The sequence below is a fragment of the Abramis brama genome, assembly GCF_963993115.1.
Source record: "Abramis brama genome assembly, chromosome: 21".
Classification (NCBI taxonomy): domain Eukaryota; kingdom Metazoa; phylum Chordata; class Actinopteri; order Cypriniformes; family Leuciscidae; genus Abramis; species Abramis brama.
In genome coordinates this window covers 11,506,452-11,530,201 of record NC_139983.1, presented here as the reverse complement: position 1 = coordinate 11,530,201, position 23,750 = coordinate 11,506,452, and the positions used below count along the sequence as shown (strand labels likewise).

Here is a 23,750-nt window from a genome sequence, read left to right as displayed (position 1 = left end):
GATTAGAGGTGTTTCCAAATTATGATTTAATTATCAATCATGTACACATGCCAAGGATAAGGATCTGATTCAAAGAGCAATTTAAAAAATATGTAATATTATTGTATTGTTAAATATTTTATATTTTTGACATTACATGCTATATTGATTTCACTTTGTCCTTTAAAGCCACAACCCCAATAAACTTCAACTCTGATGATTTGTAGGTCTAGAATAGATGTTTTATTTACAGTTTCTGAAATAAAATGGAAAACAACAGTTGTAAGCACCACCCAAATGATCAACATATAGAGCTCAGACATTGCAATTTCTGAGCAACATTCTAGCTATTCATACTCTGAAAAAATCCACATTAAGGGCACTGTTTACTCTCTGTTGAACTCTGTATAGCTCTAACCATAATAAAACCATTCTAGTCTGTCTCGGCTTCTGTTGCAATTCCCTGGAATAAAGATTTATCTTCACGGTAGGTATTTCACATGCAAACATCATCTTCTTTGCCCATTTCATTGATTTGAGATAAGCAGACAGCCCTTTACAAGAGTTAATAACACTGAATGATGCGTCAGATTTATCCTCAACACATATAACAATGTTTGTTACATGATCTAATACTCCAAAAAGAGTTTCAGCCGTACACTGATGAAGTGAAATACAACGGCTTCTGATTTTAAAAACACACTGAAGATAACTTTCACACAACTCATTAACAGGTTCAAAAACACAATTAGCAAAAATAAACTCATTCTGTGCTGCAATGCTTGCTGCATAATAAAAGGAAAATGAAACTTGCACTTAATAAAACCTAAAGTCCCTTGATATCCCACCTTCAAAATGCTCTAATGATGGTTTGCTGTACAGGTAAAGCGTAATATTCCGGTTTAAATGAAACCACAGAAAATACTGTAATCCCCGCAAAAAAAAAAAAAACGTGTTGACGGTAACATGCTTAAAATGGAGGTGTATAGTACAATTGTTCTATGTAAATTATGCAAAATGATGATTATGTCAAAATGATTATCTATGGCAATGTTTTCTGCATAATTATTCAGCAGTGACACAGATGACAAATCTTTCAAGGGTTCCCTGCTGCAAAAACACTGTTTCATAGAAATAATTTAGAAATCATACAGCGTGCACAGTTTAATCAGTAGGCTATTTAACCCGGAACATTCAAGTACAAGTATAAAACCGACAGTCTGAGCTTATGTCATAGATAGTATGCATTTTAAATCCAAAGGAATTTCATCATGCAGTGTAACAAATGTGCCTGAACTGTTATAAAACAAAAGGCACCACATATGTGAGTCCCAGGACGTGATTGACACTTCACACGTACAAAACACACAAATAATGCCGGAAATATACCAGCAAAGACACATATATGCACAAGGATTAACAATAACATTTTACACTTCATAAATCACAGATCTGACTCTAAACATTGCATTTGTTGAAACACTGGCTTTGCTACAGTCATAATTAATAATTACCATTGAAATAAACATGTCAAATCATGTTTCTAAAAGTATTAGCAGCTGATTGTATGTCCACGTCATGCCTCGAGAGTTAGCATAGATATCAGTTCTAAGTGTTAAGTATTATTCCTGGAATTTCACCAGTAAAACAACTCAGGAATTTTTTTAAGGACTTACTGTTCTTTTACAAGAGTCTTTACAATTTGTGCAATCATTACCTACGAGATTATGTAAGCGGGGGGGGAGCAACAGAAATCACACATTAATTATGATGTCCTCTTCCTCATCCCTGATATCCTCCGACAGGCCATCATCAGAGCGCCTGCTCGCTTCATCAATACCGCCGCCGTGTGGGCCGATGATGTATCTGTAGTCTCCACCAATAGCAAAAGCAGCTCCTGATGACACCATTAGCCAGTCCTTTTCATCTTCCTCTATTCCTGCACACTGCCACGGTACTCCCCAAGAGGGATCCTCACTACTACGGGTCCCGACATCTGCGCCCGGACCAGAGGCCTGTTCTCCATCCTCTTCCTCCAGGTTCACATACAGCAACGGCTCTTTTACAGGAGCTGGATTCAGCTTCGCCCACAAGAGCTCCAACTGGTCAATGAGGTGTTGGAAACTAGGACGGCACTTTGGGACAGGAGACCAACAGCTGTGCATGATTTCATAACTGGAAGTGAGAAAATACGGAAAATAGCAGAATGAATCTCTAAAATTGGCAATCAAATGAGAGTTCTGCAACTTTAGTATCAAATGCACTACTGTTCAAACTTTTGTGGTCAGTAAGATACAAATAAATATAAATATAAATATATATATATATATATATATATATATATATATATATATATATATATATATATATACATATATATATATATATATATATACATTTTTTTTTTTATTCAGCATGGATGCATTAAATAGATAAAAACTGACAGTAAAGACATTTACATTACAAAATATTTTTATTTCAAATAAATGCTGCTCTTTTGAACTTTCTATTATTATCATCAAAGAATCTTGACAGAAATGTATTACGGTTTTTCACAAACAATATTAAGCAGCAAAAATATTTTCGTTGTCATCATTGATAGTAATAAGAAATGTTGCTTACGCACCAAGTTAGCATATTAGAATGCTTTCTGAAGGATCATGTGACACTGAAGACTGGAGTAATGATGCAGAAAATTCAGCTTTACAATTACAGTAGCTGTCCATTTTTTTTTTCTATTTTAATACATTTAAAAATGTAATTTATTCCTGTGATGCAAAGCTGAATTTTCAGCATCATTACTCCAGTCTTCAGTTTCACATGATCCTTCAGAAATCAGTCTAATATGCTGATTTGCAGCTCAAGAAACATATTATTATTTTTATTAATGTTGAAATCAGTTTTTTCTGCTTAACATTTTTGTGGAAACAATGATACCCCTCAAACATTAGTGGTATGATTAAAAATAGAAAATAAATGGATTTTTATAATGTTATAAAAGATTTCTATTTAATAAATGCTTTAGTAAATGTAACAAATAAATGCAAATAAATGCTGTTCATTTAACTTTCTATTTATCAAAACATCCTGAAAAAAGGCATCACCATTTCCACAAAAAATATTAGGCAGCATAACGGTTTCCAACATTGATAATAACATTTTACTGCTTAACATTTTTAATAGGAAGAAATGTTACCTGAGCAGCAAATAAGCATAACAGAATGATTTCTGAAGGATCATGTGACACTGAAGACTGGAGTAATGATGCTGAAAATTCAGCTTTAGAATCACAGGAATAAAATAGAACATTTGTAATAATATTTTGCAATATTACTGTTTTTACTGTATTATTGGATAAATAAATGCAGCCTTGGTGAGCAGAAGAGACTTTTTTCAAAAGCATATTTTTTGACAGTACTGTATTAAAATATAAAAGTTTTCAAATTATAACAGTATTTCATAATTACCGTCTTTTCTATATTTACTGTATTTTCTGTATCAAATAAATGCAGACTTTGATCAAATAGATGCCTTTTTTCCAAATGAATGTATTTAAGAAATTGTATATTATATATTAAAAAACAATACAACAATTAAAACTTACATGTCACCAGGGCAATCTGGAGGCTGCTTGAGTCTTTCTCCTTTGATAAGATACTCGTAGATTTCTGAGTTCTCCACCCCTGGGTAAGGTGTTTGACCTTTGGTCATGATCTCCCACATGGTCACACCAAATGCCCACTAAAAAAAAAAAAACACAATCAGTACCAGGAACCGTAACAGTGAAGGGCTATGTGGTAAACCCAGTAAATAAATTATAAGCATTTCTGTTTTTAGAAATTGTGCGATTTTAATGTAGTACATTATTACATGACTCTCTGGGTTACTAGATTCTGTTTGATCCTTTTGTGGTCAAATATTTGTATATAATGACCACTAAACTGCATAACTAACTGTCCTGATTCCAAGAAACTGGTTGTTTCTACATATCTGTGCTAGTTTTTTATCTCTCATTTAACAATGTGGTCTTGTCCGTCTCTCATAATAAAATTATTTCCATTTAAATCAATATGTCACGTATTTATTAAGTAAATAACCATGTTGCTTCCCATTGGGGTCTGGCTCACCCTATCAGGGTTTATTCTGCAGTAATGATAAGATAATTGTACATTATCCATTCCTTACAGTACATCATCTCACCTAGTAATATTAAAGAAATAATGTATGAGACAAATAGTGTTCATTACCACATCACTCTGTGTTGTGTAGACATTGTCTGCCAGGCTTTCCAAAGCGATCCACTTCACAGGCAACTTAGAGACAGACCCTTGTCTATAGTAGTCGCCGCTGTAGATTTTCTTTGAGAGACCAAAATCTGCTACACACACGCTCATATTTTCATTCAACCTAAAATGAAAGATTCATTTGAGGGGAACATAAAAGGTTACTAATCATTTGGATAGTTTACATGCCCATTAAATATGATCAGTAAATCATGTTCCTTTAACACAGATCTGAACTCACATGCAGTTGCGAGCAGCCAAATCCCTATGGATGATGTTTTTGTTGCTCAGATACTCCATCCCTCGAGCAATATCCAGCATGAACTGGATAAGAATCTGCTGAGAGAGGGTCTACAAAAAACAAGAGACATCAACAAACATTTACATGGAGGAATGGACCCAATAAATCTGATGTACAGTTGCTGTGTGTGTGTGTGCGCGAGGAAAAACGTACAAATGGTTCATCTCCGAGGCGTGACATGAGAAGAAATGTGTGGAGATCTCCATGTTTCATAAAGGGCAGGATCACCATAGGAACAGGTAACCGCTGCTGGGCTCTCCTGTGCAAACTCACACCTGTGGGAGCAAATGCACAACCATGTTGAAGTAACATCTTCTAGTGGGTCCTGCTTGATAATATCCACGTCAAAATGGAAAGGAACTGCATTGACTTCACTTCAGTGATAAGCCTTGATGTGAATTTGCCCCATATCCCTTACGAAAATTAACCATGGTTTTATTGTGGTAAAAGTGTAGTAACCACTGTATAACCAGTTTTACTACAAATGCCATGGTTAAACTATGGTTAGTGTAGCAAAACCATGGTTAATTTGTGGATACCATGGTTTAACTATAGTAACCATGTTTTTTTGGTTTTATTTGTAGTAAAACCATGGTTAATTTTCATAACAGAAATAGATTCTGAGCCAAAGGCCTAGCAAGGAAAATGTGTCCACTAACCAACAAGCGGAATGACATTGGGATGATGGAAGTCTTTCATATAGGCAGCCTCTTTCAGACATTGCTCAATGTCACTGGATGAGTTAATGTCAGCTGTAAGAGCACGGAGAGAGATGCATGAATGCACAGAAATAATGTCAACACCAATACCATGGTCCACAGGCATCCAACTGTTCATTGAACTAATCATTTTAGATGTACACTTACTTTTTAGGACTTTCACAGCAACCTTCTGCCCAGAGTTATTCTCCGATTTGAGAAAAGCTTCTCTCACAGAGCCAAACTCACCTAGAAAACAATATTATTATTTTAACAGCAATGAACATAGTTTTTAAAGGTAAAAACTGTGACCCCTGTGTACTGTGTTAGTATAATAAATTATACTAAGTCCCCCTGTGTCTATTTGGTGCTTTTAATATGCTATAAGACAAACCATGTGCAAATTCATAGGTCAACACCATTGCTGAGTATTTTCTCCTTAAAACTGTGAACCAAAGACAGTCTCAAAAACACAGTTTGAAATCGCTGGTGTTTCTGACGTCACAAACTACCTTGTAAACAATCAGGTCAATGTGTGATCGTCAATGAGTGGATCTCTGAGCTGGTGTGAGTGAGTGGAGGCAGGGCTAATTTGCATATTCATAGAACCACATACACTAAATGAGGCAAGGGTGTAGAGTTACACTCAAGCTATTTTAAGGCAGGAAGACATTTTTTTCAAGAAAAAAAAAAACCTTTAAAATAATGTCATTTTGGTGATCAAAGATGAGTTTTAATGATTAAAATAATTGAATACAGGGGGACTTTAGGAATTTTATTCTTCTGAGATGCAAAAAAGTATCATAAAGGACATGCACTGTGAGGTTTAAGACAGCATATATTATTTCAATCATTTAGATCACTGGTACACAAAGTAGATCACTTTAGGTCTCGTCCCAACAAAAAGAGATTAAAATGAGCATCCGGGTCACAATGTACCTTTTCCAAGCATTCGTCCCAGAGTTAAGAGCCTTTCAGAGATGAGAACATCCTGTAACTTGGCCATCAAATCACTGCTGATTCCTAGACTGTCCACTAGATGGATACAGAGTCAAAATTCATCATTTCCTGAAAAACAAGTACTGTAGGATCATGTCAATGATGGTGCAGTCATGCGTGCACTTACATGTGGTTTCGGGGAGCTCAGGGAACTGCCTGTTGAAGGACCTGGCAGCTGTAAAGGAAACTGGTACTTCTGTTCCTGGAGCTGCGAATGCAGACCTGAAAACAAGCCCAAATGTGACAAAATGACTCAAATTTCACTGTTTTAAAAGACATTTTGGAAATGCATCTAAACCCAAACTGCCCAACAAAAGCAAAACACACAAACTACATCATAAATGGAACTGGAAAAATGGACCAAGTTCTTCGACTACAAACTGTATGACCAGTCATCATTGATTTTGAGCATAGTTGATCCAAACTTGACTGTGAAAGGACAGATCACAGTCTAAGAGACCAGATTTCAGTCCTAGTTCAGACAAAATGTGTGGTTTGGGCAGCAAATAGGGTGTAATAATGTAAAAACATAAGTAAACACATACCCAAACTGGGTCTCTTTGCCTCTGTTGCGTACCATTACAATCAACAGGAGTCCCACCATGGTGGCCACAAGAAGGCCAAAAAGAAGCCCCACCCATATGTGGCCCCTCTGGGTCTGAGCCTGCGTGGCTGAAAGGACACAACGAGAGTGTTAATCACCACTTCTGCTCAAAAGTGCCTGACACAACGCCATTCCTGCATAATGAGCAGTGAATTAACACACACAGGCTATTAGAGCGCTGCATTATGAGAAAATGCTGTCACAAAAAAAGCTGCAGTGACTGCAGAAATCCTGATTTCAAAGAGGCAGGAGGGGAGACAATTAGAGTGGACAAACCTGACACAGGCATCACAAGAACAGGCTGACTCCATGGGCCACATCCTGCGTTTGTGCACGCAGCAACCTGGAAGGTGGCGTTAAAGAATCGCCCTGCACCCGAGAGACGGGCAATGTTGTCCTTAAACAGTAAGGGATCCTATAGAGACAGAAATCATAAAGGATATGCATAAAGGTTAAAGGGTTAGTTCGACACAGATAACGACACAGGAGAAGCATACTGTTAAAAAGCTTGAGTATTTAAAGTGGCAGACGACAAAACTATAATATATCTAACTTATTATATATTATAACTTATATATATAATATATATATAACTTATAATAAACTGAACATTATTGTTCTTGGTGTGAAATGTTCCAAAATTCATCAGTCTGGAAACAATATATCAGTGTTGAATCAGTTCAGGTCAATAACAGTGTCAGTGTTGCGAAATTCCCACTGTAAGTGTGTCTTCCTTTATAATGATGTACCTGATTCTCTCCTCCCTGTTTCCACTGCACTTTATATGCCAGTAACCTTCCACAAAGCTCCTCCTGTTCCAGTGCCGCCCAGGACAGAGTGAGCTGCTGCTCGCTGAGTTCAAAGGTAAAGTTCTTTGGAGCTGCTGATGGTGCTGTGTATGAAAGATATGAAAACAGTAAAAAAGGGAGCAATTGCCAGTGTACAGACAAAAGTATGTGTCAAGCGCCTCTGCACGACAATAAATGATGTCACAGCCCAGATGGAATTTGTTCACATTTTTTCCACTGATTTGGAGGAGAAACAACCTCTGGAATCTGTGGAATGGATTTTAAGTGGAGGAGTGTAATACACTCTTATTTATAGTGGATAAAAATTAAAAATAAAACAAAGCGCAAGTAAACCAAATCCATTTAAAATAGTTCCAATGACTGCCTGGCCAGTAGGTGGCAGAATATTGGACTCTGTATGTGGCAGCAGTGCATTGATATGGATTGGGGACACGCACAATGGTGCATTGTACCACTCAGCCTGGAATCTACTGGACTGCTGCCAGTGCTACCAGTTTACAAACATGCAAACAGGGACAACTTCAGAAACCCCTTCTGCTCCTCAATCCCATCCATCAGCTCCTCCCCTTCCAAACCCCCTTGCCCTAGGCATCTGGCCAGAACCCACTCTCTGGGCTGTTTGTTTACTTCCAAACCACCAAAACTTTGGTTAGAACGGCAAACGGTTTTATTTCCGAAGGAATTTTAAAAACGTTAGTTGCTCATGACTGTCCTTCACAGAACTTTGAACTACCACAACAAACTAAGTTTGGAATTAAATGTCATCTTTAATTAGCCCTCCCTGATCCAAACCAAGTCATTTAGTAATGTATGCAGCAACCATGTTGTAGAGAACTTCAAGCTTCTTTTGAGATGGATCTGGATTCTACAAAAGCTCCTTCCTTCCTTCCTTCCTTCCTCTCTTTTGTGTACCTCAACACTCTTCATACAGGCAGATAGTATGGGATGATCATATCAAATTTCACATGAAAAAAGTAAAAAAAAATAAAATAAAAAAAGTGGTAACACTTTATTCCGATAGTCCACTTTAGTCATTCTACTAACTATAAGTAACGCTTCAATTACATGTCAACTAGCAGTCATTAGAGTATTAGTAGACTGTCAGCTTAATATCTGCTAACACTTTATTTTGATGCTCCCCAACAGACATTCTACTGACTATAATTAACTTTGCAAGTACATTTCAACTTATTCTACTAACCTGAACCCTAAGCTAACAGTCTACTAATATTCTAATAAGATTTAGTTGGCATGTAGTTGCAAAGTTACTTACTACTTAGAATTACTTATTCTACTACTTATAGTTAGAAGAATGTCTATCAAAATAAAGTGTAACCAAAATTTTTATAAAAAATACTTTTTTAATTGTCATGTCACAATGGTCCCTTAAATACCCGTAAAAATAGGCTTAATTTTTAAACGTTAACATGAATTAGGAACTAACAGTGGACACATATTTCAGGGGACTCTGCCTTCAAATAGTTTACTTATAGTCTGGATGGGGTGTTTGAACATCAAGAAACTTACAGCCATCACCGAAATTTATTTTTATAGAAACTGTACTCATAAAGAACAAGAAATATGTTCAAAGAAATATTTTTATAATTAAAGAGAATGAAACAATTTAGAATAACTTAACTTAAGAAAACATTTTGATCAAATTCCCTGATATTTGCAGGTTTTTCATGGCTGTGGGAACCTTACCATTCTGAAACTCAAACAGTAGAGCATGGAACTAGCTATGCCAAGGTCATGGGTTCGATTCCTAGGGAATGCAAGAGCTAATCAAATGTTTACTTTGAATACAATGTAAGCTGCTTTGGATAGAAGTGTCTGGCCAAAATGCATGAATGCAAATGCAAATGTCTGTAATTTCATCAACAGCAACGCTGTTCAAGCTAAAAAGCCATTTATGTTAATTTGACTAATAGAAAGAAACCACATGCATACATAGCATCATTACCTTATCTAAAGTTTCACATACCTGCCTCTGGAGTGTGAAAGTCCACCCAGGGAGAGAAGGGGGAAGAGCCCAACTCATTATCACACCGGATTCTCACACTGTAATTTGAGTAACTGTGGAGCCCCCCAAACACATGCTGGAAGGGAGGAACCACAACATCCAGATCAGGAAGTTTCACCTTCTTTCCAGATCCCTTTGACACCTAGAAATGGATTACAGGCAGATATTCATCTTTGTTAAGTTTACAGATTTGAATCCTGAGAATTTAGATAGAAACTACATTTGCTAACTCTTTTTTAAAGAGATTCCTAAAATTGTTTACATGCAGAATATTTTCTCAAGAGAGCAGTGTGACTTGCTCTTCTGGCCGGTTGCATGAACTGCTTAGACTAGTCTTAAAAGTTAGTCATCTAATTATTTTCTTAATATAAAAAGGTACATAAAAAGGTAGATCGGTCTAATTTGAATCAGAAAAACAAGACTGATTACCTCGACTAATTTCTAGTTGATCAAATTAGTTCTTAAGACACAGTCTTAACATAGTGACTAAGTTTATGCAACTGGCCCAGATGTAGTGAGGGTCTGGTTAAAAGTAGACCATACGACTTGTGAGCAACGTAAAACATTTTTTCCTGTTCCTAACATCTGCCATGTGTTACACAGGAAGTGAAAAGTCATACTGGTTTGGAATGACAAGAGGGTAAAATAAATGATTTCGGGGTGAACTATTCCTTTAACAACCAAGCACTAAGACTGTACGGCCATAGGAAGAACACGAGGAAATGAACAGAAAAAGGAATGCAATAATGTCAAACACTATGTAGTAGCATACCTGTATAGTGCAGGTGGAAAGCTGTGAGTGCCCTGTGAAACCTGGACTCCATGTAACGGTTATATTAAGATCAGACACATGATGTACCTTGACATCCCGGGGGGAATCAGGACGGACTGCACATAACAATCACATTTAAAGAAACACATTATAACAACAACATTTATCTTCTTTCTACAAGCCTTTTGTGGTTGCATTTGTATGGATGCCTGTTTATGATGAATTACGGTCAAAACAAAAACCAACAAATATTTTTGAATTTTGAATGCAATTATGCTGAATTACAGCAATAAATGTTGTGTGAGTAGGAAGTAAGAAACACTGTGGTATGTCTCACCTTTAATGTGCACTGTGCCCGTGCGTGACACGGAGATGCCTCGAGTGTTCTTGGCCTCACAGTAAAACTTTATACTGTCATTCACACCTGGTTGAGCAAATAAAAACAAATCGCTGTGGTCAGTGCTTCACCTGCAAATAAGTTATGCAAAAATGCATATTAAATATCATTAAGCATGTCAAGAACATGCATGGGTCACATTTCACCCTACAATCTAAAGGGAAAAAAATTAAAATAAACATAGTTTAAAATACAAATATAATAGTATTTTATATATTTTAAATATACAAAATATGATTATCTATACTGTGTGTGTATATATATATATATATATATATATATATATATATATATATGACGTACATGACGCAGTCTCATCTCGCCTCATGAACAAGGACATGACAGCTGTCACATTGTTTTATATGATGACAGAGCAAAAAAACTGTTTTCAACTCTGAGTGAGTCACAAACTCATTTCTGTTGCTGATAATAGGAACACGTGACACAGACTTAATGACTCAATGATTTCTAAGCATAGGCTGTTAAATTGGAAAGTTTACTTTACTGGGCTTTACCACACAGGCAGCATTGATTACTATAATGCATTCCCTCACAGAACAAGAGATCCAGTTACAAAATGTAAAGGCAAGGCGGGAAACTGGCCTTGGCATTATCCAGTAACAAGAGGCTTTTTCTCCACAAGAACATGATAAGAAATTTAAACAACGTATCAGACACCTCTAAAATATCAAAATGTATTTTCGTTAAAAAAGATATTTTGTTGATTCTATCAAAAAACTGTAAAGATTTGAGAAAAACAAATCACTTTGATAGTTCAAATGAGACCAAAAATACCCACAGTCACCCTGTTGCTAAATATCTCTCACAACTCTATGCAATTTTACACTATTTACATGTAAGCACAAACTTGCCCCACTGGAAACATCACACAGTTCCCCTATCTTCAAAGTCATCCAAGCCACTGAAAGCAACAGCGACTCAGTTCTACATTTTATCTGCCTAATATATCATCTCACAGAAGATTTGATATAGGAATAGGAATATAGGATATAGGATATATATTTGATATAGGATATAGGAATCTTAGATGTTTCACATTATGTTTCATAATGTGACTAATATATAACTGTTTGCTGTTGTGAGCAAACAAACGTTCATGGAATATTTAATAGAGAGTTATCTAATAGAGTATTGGGGAGTAACTAACTTAACTAAATTTACAGTAGCGTAAGAGTAGCTCAGGTAGTAGTGTAGTGTGACAAAACATTAAATACTTGTTTTTGTGTTACATCATATTCTGAATATTATAATCAAACACAATGCCAAAATCAATGCCAATCTCAAATACCATTGGGAAGCTGTGAAAGCAACTCGCACTTGGGTGCACATTTGTTCAGGAAGTAAAGTAACCTGCGCATGCATGCAAGTTCATTTTATGAAGTATACTTGAGTAATGTTCAAGTATATTTTTAAGTATACTTTATGTAGTAAGTATACTAATGTCAATATTTACTAGTAGTAAACTTGTAAGTGTACTATTTTAATACCGCTTGGGACTAAATTGGCCCACTTGAAGTATATAAAAGTATATGTTTAAGTGTACTATAAGTGTAACAGTAGTAAACTTTAAGTGCACAACTAGTTCATAATTATGATTCTCATTTGTACTGCAAGTGAACTTATGAGTATACTAGTAGTTTACTATTTTAATACTTGTAGCAACTTTGAAGTATACTCTCAGTAAACTACTAGTTTAGTAGTTTTATACTACAAGTTTTCTTTAAGTGAACTTAACATCATACTTATAGTTTACCATTTATATATTATTTTTACTCTTTTAGTGTACTCTCAGTAAACTACTAGTTTAGTAGTTTTATTCTACAAGTTTTCTTTAAGTGAACTTAACATTATACTTACAGTTTACTATTTATATACAATTTTTGCAGTTGCAGTAGGCCTATACTACTATGTTCAAATGTTATTTTTTATACTTGAAAAATACCTTTAACTCTACTTTAATTTTAAAAGCATTTTATTAGCTTCATGCATCCTTTTTATCAACACTTGAATGTCAGTAAGTTTCATAAAGAAAGGCAACATTTTAAACAAAATAGTTGAGAAAATCACATTTTTGTCAAAGACTACGCCTTGATCAGATCCAGAACGATGATCAAAACACAGGTGGAGTAGATCGAGTCCAACACCTCCAAAGCTTCACAGTCGTTTTCTCTTCATGGGTTAGGCCTACTCTTCATTTCATTTGGAAACATTAAGCAGTTTTGATTTACAAGCTGTTTAATGTTTGATATCACATTATTTTACATTTGAGTGAGCAATCTTCTATCACTTGTTTCAGCTTCTTCTCCTGTGTTTTGATCTGGAGAATCTGTACTAGAAGATGTGTCATAGCGCCCCCTACCGTATAACAGTGAAAACATGGATAGCTGGAAAATTCAGTCAATGGTGGGGAAAAGTGGCATTCCGCCCATAGGAACACTGTTTTTTATTGAAAGTGGGTCATATATGTAGTCGAAATGTAAAATAAATTTTGAATTTGGTGCCTTCGTGACCGAGGAAAGACAAAAAATAACTTCAGGACGCATTTGTATGAAAGACAACAACTCCCACAATGCACCACATTGCACAGCTCCGCAAGCCACTCCCACTAATCCAGAACAGCGCATATCTGCCTATAAGAGAAATCACTCTTCCGTCTACAAGGTTAGCTACCACCAGAGCTTGAAATTGTCTGTCTTCACACAAAATGTCTAGTTAGTTGGCGAACTCATTAGTGCATTACTCCTCGTTTTTATTTCTTTCGAAAAGGTGAATTATTGCATGGTACCGGGATGTTCAGTCAGAACATATGCGGTGCGAAACTAGGATAGTTCACAACACAAACGCCCGTGTCCTCGTCTGATTCAGAGATTTCGTCCAGGCAAAATTGTCATCGTTGAAATTCTTTGCCGCAGACGGACTCTATCTCTGTGTTCGTAATTGCATAGTGAGATCACCGGCGCCACCAGTCCGCCCTAACTCGAGCCAGTCCGGGCTCCTCGTCCGCAGCAGGCAGGTCTTCTGCCTCGGCTGCTCTTCGCTATAATGCGGCTTGTAAAGGTAGCCACAAACACCTGATTCAAGCATCAGACTTCCGAAATCCTCTTCTTCTATATCATATTGAGTACTCTCCTCCGCTATTGTCATAACTTTACATCTGTCTCCACAGCGCCTGTTAGCTTAGCTTCAAACAAGATGGAGGATAATAGGTAATAGGTAATCTGTAATAGGTCTGTAGCGTGAGCGGGTCCCGCCCCTGGGAAAGATTGGAGAGATGAGGAACTAGTGCTTGTAGTCTCAACAGAAATCCCCCCCTCTTACACTTCCTCCGACAATGACGCAAAATGACGATTTTTGCGTCATTGTGGGAGGAAGTGTAAGAGGTAAATAACGGATTTCTCCCGTCTCAGGGGGAAATGAGAGAGTGTTGCACGACCATTCAATAGTATGACTGGGTTTCTAACAATGCAAAGCTTAGTGCAAATGGGTGGAGTGTCCCTTTAATTAAAGTAAATATGTACACTACCAGTGGACTAGCCTACACAAAAATTCAGATATGCAGAATTAGAAACATATCTGTTTTATATCAATATTTTAATCAATATTTTCAAACAAAGTTTCATAAAACTGTATATGAAAAACGATGTAAAAAAAAGTATATTTAATAGGCTACTCAATCAAAAGAGTTAACACAACTACAAGCCAAGTATACTTTGAATAATTAAAATTTTAAGTATATCTCGATCAAAAGATTGAGTACAAGTATAGGCCAAATATACTTGGACTTTTCTCTCAGTATAAGTCAAGTACACTTAAGTGTAATTAAGTATATTTTTGAGAAGTATATAAAATGTAGACTGAAAGTATGCTTTCTTCTTTTTAGTTGAAAAGAAGTATAATAGAACACTTGAATAAACTTATTTTCCATGCTTATTTTATTTACTCTATATTAAGCTATTCCACCCAAAAGTTTGTTACTATATAAATCTGAACATGTTAGTTTATAAGACGGTGTGTAATATTATGTTTTTAAAAAAGTATTTAATAAGCTACTCAATCAAAATAGTAAACACAAGTACAAGCCAAGAATACTTAGAATACTTAATTATTCTTTTAAGTATATCTCGATCAACAAGTATAGGCTAAATATACTTAGACTTTTCTGTCAGTATAAGTCAAGTATACTTAAGTGCAATTTGAAGTATATTTCTGAGAAGTATATAAAAAGTAGACTGAAAGTATACTTTATTATTTTTAGTTTAAAAGAAGTATACTAATAGAACACTTGAATAAACTTCTTTTTCGTAAGGGGATGATAACGTCCCTAATACAACAAAGTGCATGTAGGGGATTTAATTTTTCATGAGTTCAATCAGAGCAGCAAATGAATGGCTCACAATCCACTGTCCTCAAAAGAGTCTGTTTGCAAGCTGTAGAAAGCCGCCTTCATGTGAAGCACATACAGCAAACCCAAGTGTCGTTCACTCTGCTGTGCATAATAGCATAAAATTAATACAAAACACAATATATTGACCCGCGTTCTGTTTTTTTTTTATCATGCACAGAGCACATTTGTGATGACGTAAGATGCACCAGGATTTTACAGAATCTAATGAGAGTGAAACCAGACCAACGCTGCGGGGGGGATCGGGAACAATCGCTCTCAGACCACACTAAACGTGCCCAGTGTGAAAGCCCCCTTAAAGTGGATAGTAATCAAAATGTGTATACAACTTAAATACTTGCATTTTAATAACACTATGTTGTAAGTGTGTCCCATTGGTTAATCAAAAGTTCTACACACAATTGTGTTCACACCCACTTGAACACTTGGGCCAAATACCAGAAAGATGTCATGTAAGTAGACAAGTGGTCGAATGCAAAGACCGCAAGTGTGGGTATTGGGACAGGGCCTTGGTTCCTCTCACCTTTAACAAAGAGAACTGAGGGGGAGGGCATGAAATCACCCTTCTTTTGGTCTCCCAGCCACCACAACACCTCCACAGGTTCTGGAGGACCTGATGCAGCACACGTCAGGTTGAAGGGCTCCCCTGCAAATGTAGCTACATCCTCTGGTTCCTCCACAAAATGAGGCACACCTAAAATATGAGCAGTAAGAGGCAAAAAGTGTAATATTTGCATTAAAGGACCAAGATATGATCTGAGAAATACACTACTTGAAGGATTCAGAAGAAGAAAATACCTTCTACTGTGATCCAAGCAGGCTCAGAGGAAATGATCATGCCGTGATATTCAACTTCACACCAGTACTTCCCGGCATCTTGTTGCTGCACGGATTTAACACTGAAGACAAAGAAACACTCAGATTAGGCACTCTTCAAAGGGTTAAATCAACCACAAATGAAAATTGTGTCATTTACACTCTCATGTTGATGGAAACCAAAATAACATTTACTGTTGGGGGTCGCATTACAAGTAACATGAGAAAAAGTAATGATTGCTTTTTTCAAGTAACTAGTAAAGTAACACGTAACTTTTAAATTTACAACAAAATATCTGAGTTACTTTTTCAAAAAAGTAATGTTTTCCCATCATTGCTCTCCTGTCCCCGTTGAGAGAAATCGAGAGTAAGTGCAGAGGCGCTGTGCGAGCTGTGAAAACACGATGAAACATTAAAAAAAGTAATGTAGAAGTAACGTAACGCATTACAATACTTTCCATAAACAAGTAACTTTATTTTAAGTAGTTTAGTTACTTTTTTAGGGAATAACTCAATATTTAGGGATTTTTTTGTGCAATATTTCGCACTATTGTAAGGCATTACTTTAAAAAATAACTTTCCCTAACACTGCTCAACAAATGTGCCTCAAGCTCAAATGCAAATGTTCACATATTTGCAACATTCACATTGTTTTTTTTTAAACTAAACTGAGCTTAGAGCTGTTTTAAAGCTGAAATTGTATTCCTTTCATAATTAAAAAACCTTATTACTCTTAAATTCCAGTCTATTACCGTGATGCTGCTTTGATACAATCTGTATTTGAATAAAATGCTATTTAAACAAATGCAATTTGACTTGACATGACATGAGACTAATAAAAGTAGCAAATCTCAAAACTTTGTGTAATAATGATCATAGAATAATGACACATCAGTCTCAAAGTTTTACAACTAGAAGAGAGCCATTCAGTCTAAGAGTGCTAAGATTTATGTAGACAAAGGTCAGTTGCGCAAACAGAGGCATGAATTGCATTCACATATAAGAAATGCATGACGTATACATTTGTTTACAACTGACACCCACCTCGTGAAACTAGTCATTTATAGATTATGCAGGCAGCATGGCATGCAGCGAGGAAACGTGATGTCTATATAATTCACTAAGCCAGTTTCTCTCTCCACCGTTTGTTATCCTCTTTAGCCTAATCTTACAGCAAGGCAGCACTTTCAAAAGCAAATTTCCACCCAAACTGTGTTTAGTCTAACAATGGCCTAAAACAGATCTAGGCAACTGGACTGTGTCACGACACGTGCAAGAGATTATCAGCCTTCACAGCATTCAGTAAAGCAAGCTCACATTACTAATGTCTGCATTACATCTGCATTATAGGGGAGACATTTACCTGACTGCTCAACAGAAAGCTATAAATGATCTCCAAAGGTTGCTATGTAAATGACACTGTTTGTGAGTTTTAGATTTATACATTTGATTTATATGGCCTATCTGTATTTATTTATTGTGGTCTTCATGTGAAATGGAGTTTTAGAAGCTGATTGAGCTACAATACAATTTAAAAGTTTGAGGTTTGAGGTTTTCCATTTAAGCATATTCTAAAATGTAATTTATTCCTGTGATCAAAGCTGAATTTTCAGCATCATTATTCCAGTCTTCAGTGTCGCATGATCCTTCAGAAATCATTCTAATATGCTGATTTGCTCCTCAAGAAACATTTCTTATCATCAATAATTAACAATAATAATAACAGTTGTGAAAACAATTGAGCTCCTTAACATTTTTGAGCTCCTTAATACTTTTTCGTTTTTCTTCGATGAATAGAACATTGAAAAGAAGCATTTATTGTAACATTGTAACATTGTAAGTGTCTTTATTGTCACTTCTGATCAATTTAATGTGTTCCTGCTGAATAAAAGTATACTTTCTTATAAAATAAAATCTTATGGCTCCCAAACTTTTGAATGGTAGTGTATCCTAAACTATCCTGGTTAAGTTCAGGAATCGAAAAATAAGAACCTGGCACACTGTTTGCTCACAAAACATAGTATTCACATCCAATTTCATATTGTGCTCAAGAATTTACTTACTAACTCTGTTTGTATAACTCTGAAGGTCAGAGACTGGCTACAGTAACAAATATTTTAGACTTGATAAAAAAATTCCTTGATAAAGTGTATTGACCTTGGTGTCTTTTACCATACAGACAGTAATGAATGTCATCATCTGATTTTGGAGTTGTGAAATCCAACAAAAAAAGCACAAACAACTGTTCTGGTGTTTTAGCTCTGCGCCCACACAGTGATAATAAAAAATTATAGTGATAGAGACACTGAGCCACAACCTCAAGGCCACAGTCAAGACAATTTTAGACAAAAAGTGTAAAAGGCAAAGATGTTTTGTTTTTGTTTATTTGCCCAAACCAAAATAGTCTACCCACAAGTCTCTATGATATTCTGGTGTCTACATGGCTCCAGCCACTCCTTTAAAGATAGGGTAGGCAATTTTTTTTTAAACACTTTTTACTGATTGAAACTTTCTTCACATCCTGAAAGCAATCAATATAAGAAGTGGTCTAAATATTAAAACGCACATTTATCTTCCGTGGAAGACACAAGACCAAAAAAATTTCGTCCAATCATGACCGAATTCGGACCGAATGCAATGATAGGATGTCTGACCTGCCTGTCAACATATGTACTTCCATACCTCTGCTTACCCTGCTCGCGCAGACATCACACGTCATCAGCGTGTTTCATGCTAGACAGACAGCCATCGAGCGCCACACACAAACAGCAGCCGCCTTTAACAGTTCCTCCTGAACCAAAACAATGAGCTTATGCTGCGTTCACACCATCTCGTAACCAAAATTACAGGATGGCAACCCATGATGTTCTACCTGGAGCTGTTCATGCCCTCAAACTCAGATGCGTTTCTATGTCAACAACATCAATGGCGAAATGAATCTGCAGCTGTCCGCTGGTACAAGTAAGAGCACTTTAAGTTGTACACGTTAATTATTATTGTAATATTATGTGCTTTGAGACTTGTCTAGTGACACTTTGCAGACTCTGCTCTGGCTGTGTGTGTTCATGTGTTTTGAAGGAGGCGTGGCTTTGGAGAAGCTATGAGGGGAGGGTGGGATCTCATGCTTTCAAAGCTAGCTTGCTATTGCTAGCCAGTCTGCAATTGCCTACCCTTCCTTTAATGTACATCTATTGACCACTGGCAAAAACAGTTCTGAACAACATCAAGGACTAGGGCACAGTTCCAGGTTCACACCGTCCTACCTGTAGAAGGTCTCCCAGTGATGTGCATCCAGTGTGATGTACATCTGATCAGTGCTGTAGATCTTCTCTCCATCCTTCATCCAGATGATCTCAGGTTCACTCAAACCCTCAAAGGCACAGCCCAGACGAGCCATGTTACCCTGAGTCACCGTTTGGTTGGAAGGGTTTTTGGTGAACCGTACCCCTGGAGGACACACAATTTGACTAGGGTGACCATCTGGTGGTTATTGCTCTGTTGCAGGACAGCAGATGTGATTTTGCGGGACAATGCGGGACGTGTAACAGAGATAAACTTACTACTATTATACTTCTATACTATAAAAATAGATTTACATTAGTTGGAAAGCCTATATGCCATCATGTTGGATGATAACGTTTTAAATCGTCAATAAGCTTTGTTAATTGTGACCGGCTCTGTGACTGGCACACGCTTCGCCCAGGTTCGAGTGATACAATGTAATTTACTCTACGGGACCTTTTCAGTCTACTAAATTGAATAAAAGGCTATAGGTAAAAAATCACATTTTAAAAATGTTTCTGTTTTAAAGTCAATAAAAGTGCATCTATCCATCATAATGAACTCCACACGGCTCCGGGGGGGTTAATAAAGGCCTTCTAAAGCGAAGTGATCAGTTTGTGTAAGAAAAATATCCATATTTAAAACTTTATAAAGTAAAATAACTAGCTTCTGGCCAAACAAACATACGGAATCGACTTAAGTCTAAGCGCAACTTATGCGCGTAATGTGACATACTGCTGATATTTACATACGCCATGACGCACTGCGCTACTTCCGAAGTCACAAGTTGCGCATTAGGTGCAAGTAGACTGCGTATGGCAGTTTGGCCGGAAACTAGAATTTGACTTTGTAACGTGTTAAATACACAGAAAAGAATTTTACAGAAAATTGCAGGGGACCTGTTAGCATGCAGGGTGCCTATAACTATAAATTATTAGAAAGGTCTAAGGTTAAATTATTATAAAAATCGGTGATGGTAATTTTTATTTTATTTTGTAAGGAAATCTTATGCATCCACTGAGAGAAAAAAAAAAAAAAAAAAAAACTACTGTACACTTTCTACACGAAAAAAACAACAACAAAAAAACGCATGGATGTAAATGTGCAAATGTAAATTGTGCATATGAATTTCATAACAAACTAAACTTCTGTCTGTCTATCTACTACAGTATCTATCTATCTATCTATCTATTGAGTAGGTGCATCCAAACCTTTCACATTATATTGTAACTGCATAGTAACAAACCCAATAATTTACATCACATGCTTTGTTTGTGGCTTTTTGCCTCTAAATGTCGTCTATCAAAAAAAAAAAAAAAAAACACAGACCAAGACATGAGCAATATGTAGTAAACTATGCCCCAAAAATTTGGAAATAAGTTTCATATTTCCTTCACCGGGCTTTTGAGCATTTTTCTAAGAGGTCTATTGTAGCCTACTGGGACAATTTCTGGCATCTCTGTCAGTGTGCAAGCTCTGATTGTGGACAGCAGACATTGTCATGCATGCTGCAGATGTCTGAGATGTCTGAAAGATCTACTGTGACAGACAACAACACACAGCTGGCCAGAACATCTGCATCAGACATCACATTCATTCCCCAGGAAAGAGGTAAATGAGGAAACTACAGTATCCTGTTAATGATGCAACTCTACAATCAATAGCATAGGCTACCTGTCTAGGGATGGGTATCGTTAAGGTTTTACTACTCTTACCGATACTGCTTATCGATCTGGTACTTTAACAGTAGCCTATTCGTATCGGTTCTTTTTGCAATAATTTAGCGGGGTCAGAATTCGGCACAACACCAGGTTTCGGTACCCATCCCCATACCCCATACCCCATACCTATCTATCTATCTATCTATCTATCTATCTATCTATCTATCTATCTATCTAGGGTGAATTACCCTAATGTGGGACACCTAAGGTCTATTGTTTGTAGGTCCCCCATAAATACATGAATCATCAAACAGGAGGCACCTTGTGTGAAGACCATCCGAAGGTTAGTGACATAGAGTTTTAACAAATTTGATATTAAGGAGTTAAATACATTTTAAACAAAGCAATCCTGCTACTTTTTAGCCTAATATGCTTATGAAATGTTTGTCCATCAAAAAATAGTGTAACTTTGTGTGTATAAATTATATATTTTATATCTTTATCAAATTTCCTAGTGTCCCACATTAGGAAATGTGGTTTCCAAATCCGGGACAGCATGATCAGCCTAATGTGGGACAGTACTTAAATGAGTCAAAAATGTGTGGTGGGGCATGGTTTGTGGGACAAACATGGTTATTTACATGGTTTTAGTCTTGTAATGCAATATTAGAATAAAGCAGATTTTTAACAGTTAACGAAAACTAAATTTTTGAATTTTCGAATTTTTAAATTTTTAAAAGTTGTTTATGAATTAAAGTTTGTTCAAGCTGTGTTTGTTAAGTAAAATGAACTAGATAATATTGTATTATCGGTCTGATGATGTTCAGTTATCCATGTTTCATCCATCCATAACCAAGAGAATTACTAACTAATATTTAAGAGAGAATCTAAAATAAAATAAGATTTTACTATTCTACATGTATCAATGTGATTTTTGGTCTTTTATCATAGATTTTTCAGTGTCCCACATTAGGAAGCTGCAGATTGTCTCAGATCAGATGACTTGCAATAAGAGCACTAATATGTCTATAATTTCTCTTATGAATGGGTTATCTGAATTTGATTAGGACACATCCTAGGGTTTTTAAAATGGTATTGGGTGTGGATTTAATGTTTTGGTTACACATCGCAATATGTCACAGAAGTCTGAAGCTTCGATCAGCAGTAACAGAATAATAGAGGCACTAAATGGCGGCTAGTTTTAGCATTATTTTAATACCATTCAAAAGTTTATTTGGTTAAATAATGATACAAATAAAAAGTGTGGCTCTTTAATATAACTGGAAAAAAAATATGAGTCTCTTTTTGAAACACGATTTCAAATTCCTTCTCAGCCCGCAATCCAGGAAAATATTTGATCGATAACAAAACCAGAGATGCTGAATTGGTTTAAAAACGTTCTGGCTCCATTATTTTTGAATCTGTAATCACAAATGCTGTCAATACTCGGCATTTCACAAAATTAGGTATTATTATTATTATTATGCGAAAGGTTATAAAAGAGGATTATTAGAACGTTCCGCTAATAAACGTCCCACATTTACATTTACATCGATGTTTATCTTGAAACATTGTGTCCACGTCAACACATAACCACTGATGAGTTTAATGAAACACTGCGTTCACAAACTCTGCGATTAGTTCAACAAACTTACCGTGAATTCCCTCATTGAAGTGCAGTAACAAGAGCAGGATCCAAAGAGAAAGCCCCATTATAACATCTTCCGTTAAAGAGCTGAGTTTTCTCCTTCACCTTGTGAAAGTTTGAACAGCGCTGATTAATAAATTAACTAGGTGTTCGTAAATCCCATTATATTCATAGACTTCACAGAAGCTTCAACTTCAAAATCACCCTCTTGCATTTAATACATCATGTTTCGGTAGTTAACCCGGTATAAATGGCATTCTTCTCATTGTTTTGATAAATCCTCACAGAGCTCGTGAGAATGCGGTGATCATCGTTCAAGTCAAGTAGCTCGATTTAGAAAAACAGCAGGAAACATCTGAGGAGTCGCAGAGTCGGGAATACGCGCCCCCTGTAGGTCACGTGCCGACACTGCACGTCACTCCGGCACAAAACCTCAACTTGTAATTTTCACGTGTATTATATTATGAAGACGGCATGCTTTTTGCCAAGTTAAATAATTGTTTTTATACAGGCTATTTTTAATTTAAATATTATTATATATGTTGTAGTAAAGGTAGATAGATTATTACTAGATAGATACTACTACACAGGTAGATAGATACAATTACTATTACAATTATTATTTTTTAATATTTTTAAAGAAGTCTCTTTTGCTCATCAAGCCTGCATTTATTTGATCAAAAATACTACAAAAATAGTAATATTGTGAAATATTATTACAATTTAAAATAATGGTTTTCTGTTTTAATACTTTATACTTTAAAATATAATTTATTTCTGAGATGCAAAATTAATTTGATGTGATGCATGATGCATTTTCATCAGCCATCACTCCAGTCTTCAGTGTAACATGATCATTCAGAACAATATAAATCTTTATTAACCTTTATAACGTTAGTGTATATTGTTACAAAAAAAAATCTATTTAAAAAAATGCTGTTCTTTTTTAAAATTGTATTTATTAAAGAATCCTTAAAAAGTATCAAAGGTTATAAAAAATATTAAGCAGCACAACTGTTTACAACATTGATAATAAAACAGCATATTGGAATGAT

The 23,750-nt window shown here is 36.0% G+C and overlaps 1 protein-coding gene across 1 annotated transcript; it reads right to left on the bottom strand.

The window, feature by feature from the left end:
* Positions 1–196: 196 nt before the first annotated feature.
* On the bottom strand, positions 197–23,030 carry tyro3 (TYRO3 protein tyrosine kinase). Its single transcript, XM_084097803.1, has 19 exons — positions 22,703–23,030; positions 19,368–19,551; positions 16,087–16,187; positions 15,812–15,982; positions 10,806–10,892; positions 10,469–10,584; positions 9,658–9,838; positions 7,614–7,756; positions 7,141–7,279; positions 6,806–6,932; positions 6,388–6,482; positions 6,201–6,296; positions 5,430–5,510; positions 5,223–5,315; positions 4,717–4,838; positions 4,504–4,613; positions 4,227–4,386; positions 3,584–3,720; positions 197–2,154 (listed from the first exon to the last, which is right to left on the bottom strand). Exons 1-19 carry the CDS (start codon positions 22,758–22,760, stop codon positions 1,734–1,736), a joined length of 2,622 nt encoding a protein of 873 aa, XP_083953929.1. The 5' UTR covers positions 22,761–23,030; the 3' UTR covers positions 197–1,733.
* Between the last annotated feature and the right edge of the window lie 720 nt (positions 23,031–23,750).

What these genes read in the sequence shown, in the direction of transcription:
- tyro3 (XM_084097803.1), bottom strand. Translation starts at nt 22,760, where the DNA reads ATGGGGCTTTCTCTTTGGATCCTGCTCTTGTTACTGCACTTCAATGAG. An exon ending in CTCAGTTCTCTTTGTTAAAG is followed by an intron (nt 10,893 to 15,811) that starts GTGAGAGGAACC and finishes TTGCTCAACCAG; the next exon opens with GTGTGAATGACAGTATAAAG. An exon ending in AACAGGGAGGAGAGAATCAG is followed by an intron (nt 7,280 to 7,613) that starts GTACATCATTAT and finishes CTGTCTCTATAG; the next exon opens with GATCCCTTACTGTTTAAGGA.